Here is a 22,638-nt window from a genome sequence, read left to right as displayed (position 1 = left end):
TGTTACTATACCTTTTTGCTATCATTGTGGGATTTTGTGGGAATCGATTATGGAGATTACATGTATAAGTATCCTGATCCTTGTCTGCATCTTTCTCTACTCATGTTGGGACACTCTTTACAGAAGACGTAATCTCCCCCCTGGACCAACACCCCTGCCTCTTATAGGGACATTGCTCCACATAAGGAGAGGGGAGCTGGTTAATTCTCTCATGAAGGTTAGTCATTTATCTTTCTTATTACACTAGAAAAATTTTTTTAACATTTGTTATTTACACTTTGCTATGTAACTTGTTTTTCAGCTTTGGGATCAGTATGGCTCGGTATATACCCTTTACTTTGGACCACGGCCAGTGGTTGTTCTCTGTGGCTATGATGCTGTGAAGGAGGCACTTATTGATCATGATGAAGAATTTGGGGCACGATGCCCTTTACCTGTACTGGAGAGGTTTGCAAAGGGTTACGGTTAGTGATTGTGACTAAAATCAAGGAGTTTATACTATGCAAGCATAACACATGTATACACTAGTGATGAGCGGCATCAGCGCTCTATTATCATGCCTTTAATCCTGGCCGCATAATTGCGATCCCGTGAATATGCGGCCTGGAATATCCTGGCCGCATATTCCCGTGAGCGCAACTATGCGGCTGGGATCAAAGACATGATGAGAGAGCGAACTGCTTTCGGACCAAAAGTCCGAGCAGTTCGCTCATCTCTAGTATACACAACTATTATAGACCATCTCAAACACTTACTTCCAGAAGACATTTATTGTTTCCTAGCCAATGCTCTGTAGAACAGACACAAAGTAGAAGCTTAAACGCTGGGTACTGATCTGTTTGTTTTCTGTCTGTGTAGTCAACATGTTAACCCAATATAATGTTGGGGGCAGCTTTACTTCTTCCTGAATTTAGTTAAATGCTAGGGATACATTTGAAAAACATTTCTCTATAGGTCTTTATCAAACATTTTGTTTACTTTAGCTTCTACAGCCTGCAGAATATGATTCTTTCTAGTATCCAATATATAAGACGAACAAAAGTCGCCACACTGCTGTTTATTCCTCATTAGGAAAAGATGTGTCTGAATGGGAGCTTGTTTTCCTATAGACAATCCAACAAAACAAGACAACACCAGTTTATCACTTAAACATTTCTTTTGTATCTTATGACAACAAATCACCACATTGTGTAAGAACATGCTTGCCTTGAAGAGTACACACAAATTTCTTTAAACAAAGTCCATTTGCCCTGACTGGGCTATGCAAAGTCCATGATCGTAATGAGCTACCAGCTGCACTCATGGATAGGCATTAGCTGAAGATCCACGCCTACACTTCTGCAACGTTTCAAAGCACAAAAGCTTCTTTCTCAAGCCAAGGCTATGTTCACACAACGTAACTTTTGTATTAATCACAGACGTTGTTTCCAACAACAGCCGTGATTACAAAAGTTATGTTGCACTGCAGTTAGTATACACATAGTATACACTCTGACTGGGATCCCTAGCGGCCGCAGCGAAAACTTACATGTTAGTTTTGTGTGGTCCTTATTCATTGGAAAGCGGCTGCACAGAACTGACCACGCTCTCCATTGTGTGCAAAGGAGAATTGGGATGCGGGTGCACATGGATGCACCCGCATCCCAATTCACCAGAAAAGAATTTTATCCTGACACCAGCCTTTCTGTGTCACAGAACGTGTCACAGAACGGCTGGTGTCTTACGATGTGTGAACCTGGCCTAAGGGCCCTATTCCATCGGACGATTATCGTTAGCATAATCGTTAACGATTAACGATCTCAAACGACCGCTATTGCGAAAGACCTGAAAACGTTCACTCATTTCCATGGAACGATAATCGTTACTTATGATCGTAATTGCGATCGTTTCTTTTTCCGTATTTATTCGCTATTGCGTTCGTATCTATTGCGAACGACCGAACGATGTCTTATTCAATGCGAACGATTTGCGAACGTTTTGCGAACGAGCAACGATAAAAATAGGTCTAGGTCTTATAAAGCGATCAACGATTTCTCGTTCGGTCGTTAATCGTTACTGCATTTCAACCGAACGATTATCGTTTAGATTCGAACGATTTAACGATAATCTGAACGATAATCGTCCGGTGGAATAGGGCCCTAATACTGGTGAGATTATAGTATAACACATCCTATGTAATATGCAACACTAGTGGAGAGAGAATATGAGGCAACTTGTAGCTCCATTGCCCATAGCCCCCTCTATAACTATATCTCTAGAGATGAGAATAAGGCATGAAAATCTAATTATTTTGTATCCATATTTGCCCTTCCCCCATATGCCTACACACAAATCAATGTAGCAAAAAAGGAAAAAAAATCCAAATACCATTTGTTTTAGCCATTTATATGCATTATGTATCAGTCTCATATGCTGCAATGTTCACTTGCAGGCATAACTCTTAGTAATGGTGAAAGGTGGAAACTGACCCGAAGTTTTACAGTGAAGACGCTCAAAAGCTTCGGATTTGGAAAGAAAAGTATTGAGTGGAAAATTCAAACAGAAGCGCAATGCATTGTCGATGAATTCAGGAAATCTAATGGTAAGATATGTAATATACTAGCCTCATATCTGGACTATTCTTCAATAGCTTGACCACTCAACGTAACCCCTGGTTTTAACAAATTGGATTTATTTTTAGTAAATTTTTAAATAATCTGATTTGTTTCATCCCCAAATAGTATATAGATAGATAATGTGAAGTTATGTTCCAGGTCAACCCTTTGATCCACATAAGAAAATCATGGAAGCTATTGCTAATGTTCTCTGTTCCATTATATTTGGAGATCGTTTTGAGTACAAGGATGAGAGGTTTGCCAAGCTACTTGAATTTGTGGATGATTCTTTCCAACTTACAAGTTCTACCTGGGGACAGGTAACTGACTTGAGATTTCTTATATTCTTAAATGGGAACTGTCCCCAGTTTGCTGCTGTTTCTGTTTTTTTCTTTATTGCAAATCTTTGAAGCCAGTCTTCTGCAGTGAGATGAAGATCTCAGTGAGACGGAGATAGAAGTGCTCAGCTGTATCTTACAATCGTGATGGTCTGAATGCCAAGTCCCCAAATGATCAAACTTTTGCCATGTCTCTAGGATGTAACCAAATTGAAGTCCAACAGCAGCAGGGAGTAAAGTCTAATGAGTCCAACCTGTAGAGTATGGATGCATGCTAAGTTGCCAACAATCCCAACTCTTAAGGGTCAGTTCACACTTACAGACTCGCAGCGTAAATCTCAGGATCAGCAGTTCACTGTCACTACATACTCGCAGCTGTCTGAACGACCGCTGAGTGTATGTAATTCTGCCGGCCCCTTAACCCCTTCTGCTGCCTCCCGACTCCCGCTCTGTATACATTACCTCTCCTCGCTGCACGGGGTCCCGGCGTACTGCCCTCCCGCCTGGGCAATCAGTGGCTGCGGCAGGGCAACACACTGATTGCCCGGGCGGGAGAGCAGTTCGCCGGGACCCCGTGCAGCGAGGGGAGGTAATGTATACAGAGAGGAGCCGGAGCCGGGCGGCAGCAGAAGGGGTTAAGGGGCCGGCAGAATTACATACACGCAGCTGTCGTTCAGACAACTGCAAGTATGTAGTGACAGTGAACTGCCACTTTTGACAATGACAAATTAGTCTACAGCAACTATATTACTCTCCACATATAGTCAGAATGTAGACTTTATAGTGTAGGAAACTACTGGCAAGTTCAGAATAGAAGAAATGTAGTGATGAGCGAATAGTGAAATATTCGAATATTTGATATTTGTATGAATATCTCCCGAATATTCGAATATTCAATCGAATATTCGATCCTATTAAAGTCTATGGGAACAAGTATTCGATTATTGAAAAACATCTATTCGACCACTTGGAGGTAAAGAACGGAAGCTGGGGGATTTGAACGCTTATCGAATATTTATTGAATATTCGGCGAACTATTCGATAATATTTGATAGATCGAATACCTTACTATTTGATCAAATATCTATTCGATCGAACAGTATTCGCTCATTACTAAAGAAATGTAAATTACATTTTGCTTGTGGTGGTCCTGAGTAAACTCAGAAAGTAAGGATGTTATTTTGGATCAAGTAAATGTATGTTAAATCTGAAAAAACATCTTGATTCCTTTTAATTAAATTTAATTTCTACCAAGTAAGGCCATGTTCATACATAGTATGAGACCGGCCGTTCTGTGACTCAGCCGGGTCTCAGCTGGTCTCAGAAAAGATCATCCTGGCCGGTACTGCAGTACCGGCCGGTTGATTTTTAGTGCCGCAGAGTAGGGCCATCAGAAATCCCCTCTGCACGCTATGGAGTGAGTGGCTGGAGCTGCTTGCTCCATAGTGTGCACTGACAGGGCTTTCTGCAGCCACTATTCAATGAATAGCGGCCGCAGAAAACTGACATGTCAGTTTTCTACGGCGCCACTAGGGGTCCCGGCCGGCGTCTTAATCACGGCCGTTGTTGCAATCGGCAACTTTTACAAAAATATACGTTGTGTGAACATAGCCTAAGAATGTCTAATATTTGAATTGTATCTCTATAGCTTCATAGCATTCTCCCAATACTTATGGACCACTTTCCTGGACCTCACCAAAGGATTGCCCAGATCGCTGAGGAAATGGTCGAATTTATATATGAGAGGGTGAAGGCCAATCTAGAGACTCTGGATCCCAGCTCACCTAGACATTTCATTGACAGTTTTCTCATCAAATTAGATGAGGTAATAATAATTAGAGAGCTGGAAATAAGTTTCGTAAGCTTTACGTATTTTTGGCCATCTTGTTAAGATTTGTGAATTGAATCTTAAAGAATTTCATTAAACAGCCCAAACTATAGTAGCTACAATACTGGGACTATTACAGAAGGGCAAATTTGTTAAATGCAAAAAACAAAGAGTGGTCAGCACTCACAACATAAAAGTCCCTTTAGATGGAATGTGGTGTTCTTATTATGGCTGTATGCCTCTCCACGAGCACGCGAGAAAAAACCCCCGGACCCAAGGGCATCCAACAAGGTATAAGCACGAAAGTACTCTCCAGCTCGCTTGATTACTTTTAAACCTTTATTGTATAATGTTTAAAAGGCCGACGCGTTTCGGGCTCTCTTGCCCTTATTCATGGCTCTCTGTCAGGAGGTCCCGAGACGACCCATGAATTAAGAAGTCGTCACCCAAAATATAAGGGGGGACTATTCCCTGTCCATGCCCTACAATGATCATGCCCTATCATTGTAGGGCATGGACAGGGAATAGTCCCCCCTTATATTTTGGGTGACGACTTCTTAATTCATGGGTCGTCTCGGGACCTCCTGACAGAGAGCCATGAATAAGGGCAAGAGAGCCCGAAACGCGTCGGCCTTTTAAACATTATACAATAAAGGTTTAAAAGTAATCAAGCGAGCTGGAGAGTACTTTCGTGCTTATACCAAATTTGTTAAAGTATGTTGTTGCAAAAGTGTAAAAAAAATGTCAATCAGCCAGTCAATCATTCAATTTCCACCATTCCTCTCCTCCCTGTCCCTATATCACTTTGCTAGTCTCCCTGCTCTGCTCTAACTGCTTGCTTCCATCCTGCTCTCTCCTCCACACACAGCCAACTGGCCACCTCTGTTAACGAATCTCCTTTTATAGAGGAGGAGGTGCTGACATCACAGAAGGGCCTGCAGCTGATTGGACGGGTGTTAGGGATGATGGTTAATCCCTTTCTCCTGCCCAGGGACGCCCCAGACAGCATGTGCGGCCGGCATTTTTTTTTTTTTTTTTTTTGCAACTCTTCTTGAATGAATAAGTGGGAATTCGCTTAGCTCATTTCTAATAATAATAATAATAATAATATACACCGTATTCTTGCGTATAAGATGACTATATGTATAAGACGGCCCCCAACTTTTCCAGCTAAAATACAGAGTTTGGGATATACTTGCTGTAAAAGACTTACCCTTTTCCAACGCACACCAAATAAAAATGAATAAAAAAAATCAGACAGCAGCGAGATCTGAGAAGCAGAGTAGGAGGTACAGTAATACCGGTAGGATACAAGGGTGGGCCAGACGGGTGTTAGAGGTGTTCTTTTTTTCTTGGCACAGCTCCCCTCGACCGTATCTTATTTTCCCCCCATACCCCGGAAGCCTTCAGCTTGTTCTGCCCTTCTTACGATCACCGCATACAGTAGGGATGCTGCCGCTTTATAGTTGCCTCCACCATATGTGGCGTTCTTCAGTGTGGTTCAGAAGTCTTTCATCACCCGCCCTATAAGGTTACCCCCAGCATATAAGACGACCCCTGACTTTTGAGAAGATCTTCCTGGGATAAAAAGTAGCCTTATACGCAGGAAAATACTGTATATATGCAATTGAAATAGTCATGTTAATAAAATAAACAAGACTAACAAATCCTTCATAGTTGTGACAATAAAAAAAACTATGTTTCTAAACTGATTTCTCTACAGGAAAAAAGTAAACCTTATACCATATTTAATTTAAGAAATCTCCTGGTAACAACCCAAAACCTGATTATAGCGGGTACAGAGACAGTAAGCACCACCTTGCGATATGGACTGCTTATCTTACTAAAGTATCCTGACGTACAAGGTGAGTAATAAGTAGAGATGAGCAAGCATGATCTATCGAGTATTGTATTTACTTGAGCGTCGGGCTACTCGAAAGTACTTTATATGAGAGAGAGTACTACATGCTGATCAGATGTTTGTGCTGCCCTGCTCTGCAGTGATTGTGGTGATAAGATGGTTGACCATGCCCAGAAGCAAAATTAGAGGGGGGCAGGGGGGGCTGCCGCTCCCAGGCCCACCAAGGCTGGGGGCCCACTGACAGAGGCGAATTTGCCTCCAGGGCTAGTCCCTCAGTAGTTGCTTAGGGCCGCAGCTGCCATGCACACCTGCATAGAGGGGGTCTTATCCACAAAGCAGGGGGAGTTGGCATCAGTCGGTTTTGCCGGTAAATTAATGTACCGGGTTGGTCCCGATAGGCTCCTCCCCCGAGAAAAAGCCCCACCCCCGGCGCTACCCGCGGGTCGGATGTTAACCCTATTGCTGCCAGAATAAACAGAGCCTGAGGAGGAGAGAGAGGCTGCACAGCAGCAGGTGGGATCTGATAGCACTGCCACTTTAAGGTAACATAGCTTCCCAACATTTGTATGATAACCAGTGTGTGAGAGACTGAGAGCCTGGGAATGTGTATAACCAGTGTGTGAGAGACTGAGAGCCTGGACTGTGTAAAACCAATGTGTGAGAGACTGAGAGCCTGGACTGTGTATAACCAGTGTGTGAGAGATTGAGAGCCTGGACTGTGTATAACCAGTGTGTGAGAGACTGAGAGCCTGGACTGTGTATAACCAGTGTGTGAGAGACTGAGAGCCTGGACTGTGTATAACCAGTGTGTGAGAGACTGAGAGCCTGGACTGTGTATAACCAATGTGTGAGAGACTGAGAGCCTGGACTGTGTATAACCAGTGTGTGAGAAACTGAGAGCCTGGACTGTGTATAACCAGTGTGTGAGAGACTGAGAGCCTGGACTGTGTATAACCAATGTGTGAGAGACTGAGAGCCTGGACTGTGTATAACCAGTGTGTGAGAGACTGGACTGTGTATAACCAGTGTGTGAGAGACTGAAAGCCTGGACTGTGTATAACCAGTGTGTGAGAGACTGGGAGCCTGGACTGTGTATAACCAGTGTGTGAGAGACTGAGAGCCTGGACTGTGTATAGCCAGTGTGTGAGAGACTGAGAGCCGGGACTGTGTATAACCAGTGTGTGAGAGACTGAGAGCCTGGACTGTGTATAACCAGTGTGTGAGAGACTGAGAGCCTGGACTGTGTTTAACCAGTGTGTGAGAGACTGAGAGCCTGGACTGTGTATAACCAGTGTGTGAGAGACTGAGAGCCTGGACTGTGTATAACCAGTGTGTGAGAGACTGAGAGCCTGGACTGTGTATAACCAGTGTGTGAGAGACTGAGAGCCGGGACTGTGTATAACCAGTGTGTGAGAGACTGAGAGCCTGGACTGTGTATAACCAGTGTGTGAGAGGCTCTATTATATGCTCCGGCAGATTCCACTGTCCGCCCGAAAGGATTGACATGTGTGGTATTACAATTTGGCCCGTTCCCATCAGTGAAAGTGAGCTGCAATACAACACACAAACTGACGACAGGGGTGGTGCTGTTTCTGGAACAAAGCAGCTATGGTTCTCTAATCTTGCATAACCCCTTTAAATTTTACATGGCCATATATATGAATTGTAGAAAGCCTTTTACACTGCTCTCAATTCCTATTCTAGTAATGTAGTAGAATATTCCCTTTATTATTTGGAAAGCAGTGTCGTCTGCTGAGGGTCCCTATGGGTAACATAATCGGTTGGGGGCCCACTCAGACTTGCTCGCCCCCCCCTAGGCTGAACCCCTAGCTATGCCCCTAACCATGCCCCACCCTCAGTGCCCACCACCGAGCCTGTATATGCTTATGGAGTCCACTCAGAGTGGGGCATGGTCACATGCTCCCCTATGTCGGCCATTTGATGGACAGTATTACCACAGAGCAGAGAAGAACAGCCTGGAGGAGGGGAGTCTGATTTTAGCTCTATGAAGTACACAGGGAGTTTATGTACAGTTACTACTGCATATTGAACAGTTTTACCATAAAGTGGCCAACCCCTTTAACAAAAAGCTTATTGAAAGGCTGCTAAGCATAATGCATTTCCACAGCCTAAGGCTATGTTCACACTACGTAAACCTACAGCCGATCTACAGCCGCTGTAAATCTACAGCGTTAGCAGATTTGCGGGGTGGAACATAGCATTGTTTGCTATGGAATCCCGGCCAGAGGGTACACACATCGTATACGCTCCGGCCGGTTCCCATGCGGCGCCGCAAACAACTGACAGGCCCATTATTTGTGGACGGAATTCAATGAATTCCGCCCACAGAAGGTCCTGTCAGTTCACACAGTGAAGCGAGCGGCTCCGGCCGCTTGCCTCACTCTGTGCTATGGGAAGCGGAGGAAAGATCATCCGGCCGGTACTTAAGTGCAGGCCGTGATGATCCGGGCTGAGACCGGCCGTTCCGTGACCCGTCCGGAGTCACGGAACGGCCGGTCTCATCCGTAGTGTGAAGATAGCCTTATAAGGCTATGTTCACACTGCGTACAAATCCGTACGCAGTTCTTACGCCGCCGTACATGTGCGGCAGAAACTACAGTTATGCTTCCCTAGCTTGTTTCGAAGCGATCTGAAACAGGTCATTTACTTGGAAATCTTCGCCCAGCCCAATAAAACACACAGAACCTTTTGGATCGAAAAATCAAGTTCAATTTGGCTGAAATAAGTACTTCGTACGGGACCGCATTTAAATCCACGGCCGTGAGTTTCAACATTTTCGTCCTCAAACAATGGTCTTGTTCATTTTTCATGGCGGCGTATACAATCCGATCATAGGTTCATACGTAGTGTGAACTGTGCGGCCGTATATCGTATACTTTCAAGCGAACGCATCAACCTCAAAACTACGTGCGTATATTTGCGGTTCGCACTACGGACAGATTCATACGCAGTGTGAACATAGCCACAAAGTGTAACTGTCACGATTGGAGCTACTGGATCAGCGGAGAGATCCATCATCAATACTGAGACACAATTAGTGGATAATGCCTTATTGTTTGTGACTCCGTATCCATGAAACCTTGACCTTCCGGATTAACTTAGGATCTCTCCATGATCTGAAAGGTCTGATTGTGACATGGGGGGGGGGGTGTAGAAAGTATAATTAGCACTTCGGTCTTTCAAGCAGGGGCACCTGGTTAAATATTCGAGTCTCCCATTGTTTTCAATGGATCTCGTTAGTCATGTACGCAATGAACGCTCTGAACATAACATCTAATAATATTGTTTTGTTAAAGTATTACTTTGTAGTGGGGGAAACTACCTGTTTAGCATTTTTTTTCATTATCAATTTACACATATAGGCTATGTTCACACTATGTAATAATTATGGCAATCTTTTATACAACGAAGTCATACGTTATTTAAAAGCTAACAGACAATTGCACAATGATAGCTGCCATTTTTACATAGTGTGAACTTAGCCTTATACTACTGATCTTACTGTTGAGCAATGTTAGATTTGCTTATAAAAACATTACTTGGTGAACACTAGATGTTACAGCTTTAATTAGTATTGAACAGAAGGTCAAACACTTGCATAATTTCATTTACAGTCCAATTATCTGTTGAAAAATAGCAAAAGCTACAGTTTTTGCTGGAGGAACTATGCTAAAAGGCCAGCAGATGGCACTATAACTATAAAAGTTAAAGGGGTAGTCTGGTATATAAGTAAGTTGACTTCCTTTGGAAAGTACTCTTTAGGGCTCGTTCACACAGAGCAAAGGCAGCTGAATTTCTGCGCTGAATCAGCGCTGAAATTTCAGCCGTTAAAATAGGTGCAGAGCTAATTTCCATTGTGTTGAATGGAAATTCTGCTCTGCAGTTCACACAGTGGAATTTCTGCACTGAACTAATCCGCTTTCCGCCAGAAGAATGAACATGTTCATTCTTCCGCTAGCGGAAGCCTATACAAATCAATGGGGCTCTAATTTTCTGTTTCAGCGCGGAATACGCGCGTATTCAGTGCGGAATACAAGCGTAATACAAGCGGAAATTACGCGCCGAATCAGCGCGGAAATGGGGAAAAAAGGGGGGGAGGAGGATTCTAGTATATATTCTGGTATAGTCTAGTTTACTCGCCAAATACTCGCTGAATTTCAGCGCTGAATGCATGCGGATTCAGTGCGGATTCCTCGAGTATTCCGCGCTGAATTTGTCAAGTGCTGATTACGAGCTGAACACTTTCCTAGCTGAATACGCAGGGATTCTGCTTGCATTCTGCTTATATTCTGCTCGGAATTCAGCGTCAGTTGATTTCAGGCGGAAATATTTCCTCGCGTAATCCGCCCTTTTTGCTCTGTGTGAACAAAGTAAAAATCCTCACACTATAGTCTCAAATTTTTTGTTTAGTACTAGTGATGAGCAAATAGTGAGATATTCGAATATTCGATATTCGTACGAATATCCCGCGAATATTCGAATATTCGATCCCATTAAAGTCTATGGGAACAAATATTTGATTAGTGAAAAACATCTATTTGACCATTTGGATGGTAAAACCGGAAGCTGGGGGATTTGAACGCTTATCGAATACATTTCGAATATTCGCGGGATATTCGTACGAATATCGAATATTCGAATGTCTCACTGTTCGATCGAATATCTATTCGATCGAACAGTATTCGCTCATCACTATTTAGTACTTTTACATCTGATCATTCACCATGTACCAGCATAAAATGTGAGGTTTATTGCTGGTTACCTTAGCTTATGACCTGTAGTTAAACTTCAGATTGTTATTTAGAAATGTTCAGACATTATAGGAGAGAGAAGTTATTTTCTTTTTATTGGCAGAGGACAGAACCTAGGGAGTAATATCAGAGTCTCATTGATAGGGGAGCACAATATGAGGTGCACAAGAGGCCTGAGACAACTTATTTATAAAAAACTGCCTAAAAGAATAACTTTACTGCTCATAGCAACCAATTATCATAGCTCAGCTTTAATTTTTAAAAATCCTCTTTTAGGCTATGTTCATATATAGTATTTCTGTCAGTCTTTTGGTCAGTATTTTTCAACCAAAACCAGTAGTAGGTTAATAACACAGAAACTGGGCAAATCCTTCCATTATAATTTTGCCTTGTCAGTTCCACATCTGATTGTCAGCAACTTACCTGACCGCGCTCCAGCGTCGTCTGTCCCGGCTGGAGCGCAGCGCCGCCCTCCTCGGCAGGGCTGGCCGAGCAGTTGAGTGCTGTTGTACTCAGGCTGAGTGACGGATCTCTCTGCCACTCAAACTGCAGTGCACCAGCTGCAATGTGGCTGGATTCAGGAGGCCGGACCAATCAGTCTTTGGTCCGGGCTCCTGATCCAGTATAAAGTGTAGTAAGTGCCAGTTGCAAATCGCTGGATATTAGGTAAAATCCCTGGTCCCAGCTTCCCCGTGTCTTCTCCTGCAAACCCGTCCTAATTCCTTTCTGCCTGACCTACTGTACTCTGACCTCCGCCTGACTTGTGACTATTCTCTGTATTACCGATTCTGTACTGCGTTGCTCGTGTGGTTTGACCCGGCTTGTTTACTACTCTTTATTGTGTCTTGTTTGTCCGTCTTGTTCAGTGTTTCACGTACATAGCGTAGGGATCGTCTTCGTGGTTGTCCGCGACCGCCTAGGGTCGATTGAGGCAAGTAGGCAGGGTCAGTGGGTGGATTCAGTCTAGGGCCCACTGTCTCTTGTCCTGTCCGTATTACTAGTCCTGACACTGATTTTGGATGAAAAAATACTGAACAAAAGACTAACAGAAATACTATATGTGAACACAGCCTTAAAATGAAACTAAGCTCTGATTATGGACATTTTGATGAGGCTCTTGGTGGAGATGCCCCCAAGTTTCCCAGATAGGGATTGCAAGAACGGGTGCAGCCTATTGGCAGCCTGTATGTGACAGAGTGGGCAGAAAGGAGTCACTGTCATTAAAATTTTTTTTTGCAGAAATCAATAGTCCAGGCAATAGTCCAGAAAATTTGTAATTTTGTTTATTAGGCAAATATGCCATTATCTGCATTTAAAATACCTTTTCCCAGGTCCCCCCTTCTCTCTGTCATCCACTGATCAGAATCAGGAAATCTCAACTGTTTTACATCAGTCGGATCCTGTCTGTGCTATGGAGAGGGGAGGGATGAGGAGGAAGGAGGGAGATTAGTCGCCAGCAGAGAGCAGAGAACAAAGGATTGCACCACAGGGAGCCGCTGAAAGCCCCTATTCAGAGAGGTCAGTGCTGATGTCAGAGGAGAGAGCCTGGTGATGTAGCTGTAAATTAACTCTTTGTTGTCCTGTTTTGGTGCCTCATCTATCCCCTCTCCATAGAGAACAATGAAGACAAGGGGAAGAGCTTCAAACTGCTTTTTCATGATAAAAATGCATTTTTCAGCTAATAAATCCAATTACAAAGTTTCTTAAAATCGCCTGTACTATTGATTTCTGCAAAAAAAAACAAACAAAATTAATGACAGTGACACTTTAAGGTTTTTTTCGTAGCAGTGGTAAGGCAGGAGCCAGGGGTTAGGCAACGGTCAGTGGGAAGGGGTTAGCAGTGGTGGGTAGGGTTATGGATGTAGGGGCCAATCAGGATGAGGGAGGGGAGGTGCGGGGAGGGCTATAGCCAAGGGGTATAAAGTGTAAGGGGAGGGGAAAATCACACATGGTTCACATGCCCGGACCTGAGAACAGCCCGCCCTCCCTATTTTGTTCTGGTTGGTGAGGTGGTTGGCTTGCATTTGTTGTCGCTGCAGCTGCGGAGGGGTGGTCATGGATGGCACCGAGTAAGGACGTTGCCGGGAAGTTACTGGCGTCCTCGTATCCTGCTTCGTGTACTATGGATTTTTAACACAAATTTACAATTAAGAAAGAAATTTTAATTGTGAGTGCCCTTATATTTTCTCTATAGCTCCTACACATGAAGATATTGACTTGTCTATCCTATAAGTGAGCACCACTGCACTATACAGTGTCATACTCCCATGATACAAAAGTTTTTACTTTTACCATTGGATACAGTAGTACCGATTGATTTCTCTACATTTTTCTCTTATAAGATAGCCTCCACATACAGTACAGCCTCCTGGCTGCCCCCACATACTGTATAGCAGGGGTTCCTTAAACTTTTTACACAGGGAGCCAGTTTACTGTTCCCTCAGAGCGGTGGCGGGAACTCTGGTCCACGGGGGGCCATTGCCGCTGCAGGATGACACTGTTTATGCCCATGAGGAGGAGCTGGAGTGGAGGATCATACTACTCATCTGTATCTGATATGGGGGAGGAGCATTGGGGGTGGCTTAGGATGATGGAGTTGTAGTTCTAGCACAGCCACCCAGGATCATGCTGAGAGTTGTTGTTCTACCACAGCCACACAGGATCATGCTAGAAGTTGTAGTTCTACCTCAGCCACACAGGTGCATGCTGGGAGTTGTAGTTCTACCACATCCACACAGGAGCATGCTGAGAGTTGTTGTTCTACCTTAGCCAACAGGTGCATTCTGGAAGTTGTAGCTCTACCACAGCCACACAGGATCATGATGGGAGTTGTAGTTCTACCACAGCCACACAGGAGCATGCTGAGAGTTGTTGTTCTACCTCAGCCACACATGAGCATGCTGGGAGTTGTTTTTCTACCACAGCCACACAGGAGCATGCTGGGAGGCGTAGCATTACCACACCCACACAGGAGCACGATGGGAGCTGTAGTTCTACCACAGACACACAGGAGCATACTGGGAGTTGTAGTTTTACCACAGCCACATAGGATCATGCTGGGAGCTGTAGTTCTACCTCTACCACTTATGAACATGCTGGGAGTATTTGTCTTATACCATAAACACACAGGAGCATGCTGTGAGCTGTAGCATTACCACAGCCACACAGGACCAAGCTGAGAGCTGTAGTTCTACCTCTGCCGCACAGGAGCATGCTGGGAGCTGTAGTATTACCACAGCCACACAGGAGCATGCTGGGAGCTGTAGTACTACTACCTCAGCCACACATGAGAACACACACACTCAATTAACACACACATTCCACTAACACACACACACACACACACAAAGATACACACATATACTCACCCACACAGCAGTAGCAGTGGAGGATCACACTCCTCAACTCTAACTGTCTGGAGGGGGGGTTGTCTCTACACTTCTCCCCTCTTCTCATTGGCTCCGGACATCATGGGACATTGGTCAGAAACTTTTCTTCAGCTCTGGAGCCAAGTAGAAGAGAGGAGAGCAGGTCCTGCCGCTGCGGTGCAAGAGCCTTCAGCAGCTGCGGGGCAGAGCGGGGAAGGGATGGTGCTGCGGGTGAGGTCGGGTGGGGGAATTTTTAATAAAGCATACATTGCTCCCCCTGTAATTCAGCAGGAGATGGCACCCTAGGCCATCGCCTATCCTGGCCTACTCTTTGTCCCGGCCCTGGGCCATCCATCACCACCCCGGGTGTTATGGGTCATGGTTATATGTTATACATATGAAGAGTATTATGATGTTTTACTATTTGCATGTTTTTATGTTAAAAGGGTACTCCGGCCCGTGGGTATTTTTAAGCTATGGTTGGGGGGGGGGGAGTGGTTATAGACAGCGGAGATCACTTACCTCCTCGGTTCCAGGGCCGGGTCCTCGATCGCGCCGCCTCGTACACCCATCCAGCAGCCGCTTCCTGGTGTAAGCTGCGACATGAGATGCGACGTCTCAAGGCAGCTCAGCCATTCAGCGGCCAAGGCCCCCCGGGGCGGAGTACCCCTTTAATAAAGAGGCTGCTGGGGCCATTTTCTCCATCGTTAAGCAGGTGTTTAATGTCTTTATTGATGATGGAGGGGAGGTAAGCGGTGGGGAACGGGAAGTAAGGAGGTTAGAGCTTAATACCCTGTAATCTGCAATACCCTTAGTCAAAGCATACCCCTGTTCAAATCATAATATGTTACCTACTGTACATATGGAAGTCTGTATAAGCTATAATAACTCCTTATGTTTTTAATTACAGCTAAACTCCATGAGGAGATTGATCAGGTAATTGGAGGATATCGGGTCCCAACCTTTGATGACAGGATGCAAATGCATTATACGCAGGCAGTAATTCATGAGATCCAAAGATTCTGTGACATTGGTCCTCTGAATGCGCCCCATATGGTAACAAGAGATGTCCAATTTAGGGGATATCAGATCCCTAAGGTAGGTAGTACATAGAAAGGGACTAGCCACAGCTAGAGAGGGAGGTAGACAGGGTATTTAAAGGGGTATTCCTGTTTAGGGCATTAAATTCTAATCCAGAGCATGTATTAGCTTGTATTATACTTCTGTAATGAATATGGCACCGCTTGCATGCAGCCAGAGTCAACTCGCCCTCTGAAGCTGTGGAAATGAAGCTCCCCCTTCATTTGGAGATGAAGAACAAATGACCTCCGACTCCTCTGTAGGACTGGTTTACTTTGCTAAGCACCTGAAACCAGGCCCACAGCTGACAAAATCAGACAGAGATACCAATAGCGAGGAGGGGCCAGGTAGGCAGTGAGGAGAGATGCATGCTAGGAGATGTGTTTCCAGGCAGTGCATTATATGTAAAGGCCAGCAGCGCCAGAAAAACTTTAGAGCGGGTCACAGAAGCTGCAGGAAGAGGCAGGAGTGGTCCGGAAAGCATGTCGAAAGATAGTGAGTACACCAATATTCTTTTTATGGCCTTTTTTATTATTTTTATTTTGTTTTTACAGGAATGGAACAAACAACTTAGATAAACAACTTAGATTGAGGCTCATCACTCTTTGTGATTGGTTGCTATGGGCAACAAAGAGAATCTTACTGTAAGGCAGAGACTGATAAACTTCCCCCTAACTCTTTTTTGAAAAAAAAAAAAAAAAAAAAGCTTAGCATCAATTGTGGTGGGAACATTGTATTAGCAATCATAAGCACCTGATACAACATAGCCTCAAGGGTTAAGTAGGAAACATCCCAATTTAAAGACCTGTAACCAATAAAAAGAAAAACTCCAGAGATACGTAGGCTTACAGTTTTGCAATTCAGTTAATAGTCAGATGGGCATGAATTTAATTTTAAAAATGGGAGTGATGATCAGGTGATGGACAAGATTATTAAGTCAAATGGTACATATTAGACATAAACTGTCCCTCAGTGTGGGACATCTACACCCCCTAACAGTATAATCACACCCATCTCCTGATATAAAATGGCATTATTAAAATTGCAAAAAAAAAAAAAGCCTCTGTTACAAGTCTCAAAACATGGGACTAGCCAGACATCCCTACAGGGTAAGACAAGGGGTTCCTGTAAGAAGACCCCCAAAGCCAACATATTAAGTGGCCCCTTAAGTTGATATCTAACTCAATTACGAGTCTGATGATATGATAAAGGAAACACCAAAACCAGGTGTCCATCCACACAGCTGTTTTGAGGGTGTTGCCCCTCATCAGTGTGGACCAGGATTTTGGCTAGGTGGGAGCAATGCCTAGTAGACCAATATGGCAAACAGATCACTGCTCTCAGGGAGACCAGCCAAAGAAGACGCTGCTGGTTAAAGTGCTTAATACAGTGAAATCCTAGGTGTGTTCATGCCTATCTGACAATTACCCAAATTGACAGGAAAACTCTAAGGGACAGATGTACTGCATCAATAGCCGGCATTTTTGTGCTCCAAATTTGAAATTTTTCCAGATTTGGGCCACTGGAATCATCAAGAGATTTATGCCTCTTGATAAATTCAGTGTAGCGGAGGCTTCTGCTTAGCAGGCCAAAATATCTACCCCAGCTCGCAGCTAGCTTAGATTTTTAGCCTATTTTTTGGCTAATCCAGGTGAAAATATTGATAGATATTGTCATGCCATGCCCCCTCCCACCGATATGGCGCAGAAGGTGCTAACTACCAAAAAGACAAAAAAAAATTTGCTCAAGGGGGGGGGGGGGGGTTTGCGCATAAATTTCAGATCTTTTGCTGGTTTGTGCTAGGGGCAGAGCTTGATACATCTTCCCCTAAATGTACATATTTAGGGAGCAGAAGACAAATTGCGAGATTATAAAAAGATGTGTAACCATAACACCTTAAGGCTATGTTCACACTACGTATATGTCCGGCCGCATATTTTTCGCGGCCGGACATATGCGTGTAAAACTCCGGCCGGGATTTACGCAAGTTGCGGCTGGCTACGTACGGTCCGCGAACTTACGCCCGTAAGCTACGTACTTGGATATCTTCGCCTTTCCCCGGACACCCCACAGAACCTTTTGGATTGGCACAAAAAGGTGTAAAAATGAAGAAATCACCACTACGTACGGGACCGCATGTTACGCTACGGGCGTAAGTTACAGCATTTCCGTCCCAAAACAATGGTCTGGTTCATTTTTTTACGGCGCCGCATACGATCCGGGAGTAAGTTTGTACGTAGTGTGAACTGTGCAGCCGTAGATCGTATACTTTCCATTGTACGCAAACTGCGTAAATCTCCGGCCGCTTATTGACGGAGCGCGCTACGGCCGGAAACTTACGTAGTGTGAACATAGCCTAAAGGAATAGTCCCATGACATATTGAAAAAAGCAGAAAGGACGGGGGGTGTAGTAACATAATTAAAAAACAATATATTTACGCTGCTCCAAATAACAGCCACCAGCCTCCTGCAGCTCTTCCAGCTGTAAAGTCACTAATCGGGCCATAATGTTGTAGCTGGAAGAGCCGGGCACGGGATGTGCCCAGATTCCAACCGAAATTGTCAGCGACCCCTGAGAGCAGTGCTACAGAAGCACAAGGTATGGTAAGTATACATTGTTTATTATTAAGTTCGCACCTCCCTGTCTGCCTTGCTCTTTTTATTTTCATGGGACTTCCCTTTTAAGCTATTTAATGGTAGTAAAATCGAGCCCTAGTTATCATTTTGCAAAATATCATCTTATATACAGTCGTCGTCATAAACTGCTCTAAAGAAAATTATATTGTGTGCTAAAAATAAAAATGCAACTTTTCAATAATTTCCCAAGCAGAAGCCATTTTCAGATATAAAAAAACAGACATTTACTAAAAGGCACACATATGTTAGTAAAGCCAGCAGGGCCTGCCTCTGTCACAGTAAGTGTAGATATCTGCATGGTTTATGCCGGTTTACAGGCTTAAACCATGATTACTTAGGTGCTGGAGGAGACCGTGCCTCCTTCTGCCCCCATCCCCCCTGCCCACCCATCAGGCAATGGGGGTTATGGCTGTCGCATGCCACAGAAAAGGTAAAAATGTGTGCCTTTTACATGGCATATGCCAGGGGCACATTTATTAATGTCCCCCAGAGTCATCTATTCTTTTTATAAATTAACAGTACCTGCTGACTTTTGCAAACATATTTAGATCTCATGTGATTTCTTAGGGCACAGAAATTTACCCTCTACTCTGCACCGTTCATCGGGACCCCAAACAATTTTCCTCCCCATGGAAGTTTAACCCCAACCATTTCTTGGATGAAAGCGGCAACTTCAAGAAAAATGATGCGTTGATGGCTTTCTCAGCAGGTATCTCTTTTTAGAGGCTAAATACTGCTGGGGGGAGGGGGGATTTATCAACCAGTTAGACACCAGAGGTGGTCTATTTCACCACCCAGTGTAGAGCCAGTTCATTCGATGAGTCGGGCCCATGTAGTGTAAAATTGAAACTTTTCCAGCAGACAAATGCAGGGAGGAACATAATCTAATAGGGCTACTTAACCGTCTCCTTGTCTCTACAGTACTGCCTTGCCCATCCGGGACCCCACTGGACTCCTAGATCTCCTTCTCCAGCAATGTCAGGTCTCGACTGATCGATTGCGTGCTTAACCAGTCGGTGACTGAGGCGGGGCCCAGCTCCAGTCACTGATTGGCTGAGAGGGAAATCTATAAACTATGTCAGGTATTTTCCTCCGAGTCGTGACAGCATTGGAACTCGGGGAAAAATTTATTACGGCAGGGGTCCGGAGAGGTAAGAAGCACTTCCCCTGCCTGCTGAAAAAGTTTGAATTTTGCCAGACTTCTACTTTAAGTGGTAAAGCAGTAGTATCCCCACTTACCTCCCAGGGCCGTACCGTAAGGATTGCATAGCACACCCCTCCTTACAATACATCATAATGCTGAGATATTCTGCTTAGTGTGGGGTTTCCCCACCAACAGCAGTAAGCTCTTGGAAAGGAAACCCACATTGAAAACATGCTGATAGGTGAATTAAGATTGTGATATGGGTACGGACCAATTTGAGGCATGTTAAGCACTGTGAAACAGATCTTTGGTTGAATTTAAAGGCACAAATTTAAAAGAGGCTCTCCTTCAGAAAGACCCACCACCCCAAAACTGCTAAATGGAAAAATGAATTAAATATATCTCTTGAAACTTTATCTTTATTTCTAAAGGTCTAGTTTTTTTTTCTTTGTAGGAAAACGAATCTGCCCGGGAAAAAATATGGCCTGTATGGAACTTTTTATCTTTCTCACCACCATCCTGCAAAACTTTAAACTGACTTCACCAACAGAGATCACCGACGCGGATATTGCTCCTAGGATGAAGGGATTCCTAAATGCTCCTATTACCTATAAGCTGTCGTGTCTACCTCGCCAAATCTGATATACTGTATGATATATATTGGTCTTTTTTATTTAAGAGAATAGAAATAACCTGGTAAGATTCATTATGTGATTGGGTGAAATAATATAACAAGGATCTAAGAATTACACTTGATGTTGCATTATAGGGCTATGTTCACACATAGTATTTCTGTTAGTCTGTTGGCTTTTTCAAAAGCTGTCACTGTTTTTCATGTGCTCTTGTTTAAAGATGTTCATGAGGATTTGTTGATTTGAGAGCAATTTTTCTAGGATTTTAGAATAGTCAGGCAATTTGGCAATGTGAGTTTGTGGAAATGGATAGCCTTAATTTGTTTATGGATGCAGCTAAGTTGTTTAGTGCTATTAGAGCTTTTCTCAGTCAGTTGACTCAATCAAGATTCTCCATTGATGGCCCCTAAAAATTTAAATATGCAAAAAAGGATTCTTTGGAGCCTCGGTTGTGAGTCTCAAAACACGGAAATAGCCAGATATCCCTAGCCTGTTGCCAAGGGGTGCCTCCAGATGGGGAGAGCACCAAACCACCCTGATAGGAAGCCCCTTAAAGGAGAAGTCCGGCCAAAAATATTTTTTGATATGTTATTACTTATGGAAAGTTATACAAATTTCTAATGTACATTAATTATGGGAAATGCACATATAGGGCTATTTCCCTTAATTTAGTAGATCATGGAGTGTTAGAAACAGTGACGTCACGACGAACAGTGTAATTCCTGTGGAGTGTCCAGCTCTATATGTAGAAGTCTATGGGACTTTATTGTGTCTATGGATGTCTTATGTAAACTAATGTAATGTTATAAAAAAAAAAAACGAAAAGTCATTAGTCTGTAAGGGATGCCCAGTAAATGCTCAAAACCATCATCAATTGAATATATACCACCAAAGAGTACTTCCTTCACATGGAAGAGATATTTGAGCCCACTACAAATAAATTAATCATTGAAAAACTTTATTTGACATAATTATTATACACAAACATGATTTAAAACCCCGATAACTAGTTTAAACATACAAGGAGGAGGAATACAAAAACCGACAATACAAACAAAGGGAAGGAAACCTACACGGTCCATGCATGGAATAGTTGGAAGGAATTAAAACATGTTTAAGCCAGTTAATAACGTGTATTGCAAAGTGCAATAGTGCAAATGTGCAATAGACAAACAAAAGGCAAAACATGTAAGAAAAATCACAAAAAAGACATAATTTATACAGGGTTAAAATAATCTGAGCTGCTGAATGTAAATAGTAAAGTGCATATAGTGCTCAATATTCACTAGCAGTCACCTCAGATAAATGCCCCATGATAATCAATGCCCTAAGTTAGCAGTTAAGTACAGATATCATACATGCATGCCGTGCGGTTCCCTTACCCTTACCCCTGTGGGAGTGTGGCGGATCAGCGGGTGTACCAATGATGGAGATCGGCCCTGGTACTATTCCCCCATCATCTGCTCACACTATGAGCAGATGATGGGGGAAACAGTACTGAGTACAGGTGGCGGCGGCAGCACCAAGCAGGGAGGGAGGGGGGAGGTAGATGCACCGGCACATCTCTCCCTCCCTGCTCGGAGCCCTGCAAATGTACTGATTGAATACAATTATGCAATACTTTGGGGAGCAAAGACACTTGCTCCCCAAAGTATTCCATAAATGTATTCGTTCAATAAAGCACACTGTACATAACATTACATTAGTTTACATAAGACATCCATAGACATAATAAAGTCCCATAGACTTCTACATATAGAGCGCCCCCTGCTGGACACTCCATAGGAATTACACTGTTAGTCGTGAGAATTCTAACACTCCATGATCTACTAAATTAAGGGAAATAGCCCTATACAGATGTAGCCACCTTTAACATGATCCCTGACGCGTTAAATTTCTGATTTAATGCGTCAGGGTGATGGCAAGGAAAGTCCTTTGGTGTAGTTCCAGACTTGGCCAGTAGGTGGCAGTACTACAGTTGAAATCATTTACTATAGGAGTTCAGCTCTGGTGCGATCTGCGGCTGTCTCCTCTCTCTACTGCAGATGCCATAAACTCTCCTAAATTGGAACCCATATTTAAATCTGTACTGTAATGACAGAACCTGGTTCTGTAATTTATTAGAATCATCATATAAGGCCTTTATTGCAATGCCAGATCCTACTGGGTTCTGTCATTACAGTAAGGGAAATTAATATGCGGCAAGCTCATGATCGTTTTTGGTATCTGTAGTGGAGAGAGAGGAGGGCCAGCAGATCATGGCAGATATCTCTGAGTACAGATAATGTAGTAGATGTCACCTGCAATCCTATGTAACACCACAGATAACACAGTGATATCTCTGAGTATATATAATGTAGTAGCTGTCACCTGCAGCCCTATGA

At 43.7% G+C, this 22,638-nt stretch overlaps 1 protein-coding gene across 3 annotated transcripts; it reads left to right on the top strand.

Annotated features, from left to right (window-relative positions):
* The first annotated feature begins 43 nt into the window (after window positions 1–43).
* LOC138794805 (cytochrome P450 2G1-like) lies at window positions 44–20,926 on the top strand. 3 transcript variants are annotated; one of them, XM_069973683.1, is made up of 9 exons: window positions 44–217; window positions 302–464; window positions 2,432–2,581; window positions 2,754–2,914; window positions 4,581–4,757; window positions 6,484–6,625; window positions 15,672–15,697; window positions 19,046–19,187; window positions 20,077–20,926. In XM_069973683.1, exons 1-9 carry the CDS (start codon window positions 50–52, stop codon window positions 20,262–20,264), a joined length of 1,317 nt encoding a protein of 438 aa, XP_069829784.1. In that variant the 5' UTR covers window positions 44–49; the 3' UTR covers window positions 20,265–20,926. The 3 variants fall into 3 exon arrangements, with proteins under 3 accessions (XP_069829784.1, XP_069829782.1, XP_069829785.1); XM_069973681.1 differs by having other exon boundaries at window positions 15,672–15,859; XM_069973684.1 differs by lacking the exon at window positions 4,581–4,757 and having other exon boundaries at window positions 15,672–15,859.
* The last annotated feature ends 1,712 nt before the right edge of the window (window positions 20,927–22,638 follow it).

Source organism: Dendropsophus ebraccatus, chromosome 6, assembly GCF_027789765.1.
Source record: "Dendropsophus ebraccatus isolate aDenEbr1 chromosome 6, aDenEbr1.pat, whole genome shotgun sequence".
Classification (NCBI taxonomy): Eukaryota; Metazoa; Chordata; class Amphibia; order Anura; family Hylidae; genus Dendropsophus; species Dendropsophus ebraccatus.
This window is presented reverse-complemented; position numbering and strand designations above follow the sequence as displayed.

Bases quoted from the DNA above. Each gene is read 5' to 3' on its own strand.
- LOC138794805 (XM_069973681.1), top strand. From the start codon at position 50: ATGGAGATTACATGTATAAGTATCCTGATCCTTGTCTGCATCTTTCTC. The intron at 2,582-2,753 runs GTAAGATATGTA...GTTATGTTCCAG, and splicing joins TGAATTCAGGAAATCTAATG to GTCAACCCTTTGATCCACAT. The intron at 15,860-19,045 runs GTAGGTAGTACA...GTGATTTCTTAG, and splicing joins GGGGATATCAGATCCCTAAG to GGCACAGAAATTTACCCTCT.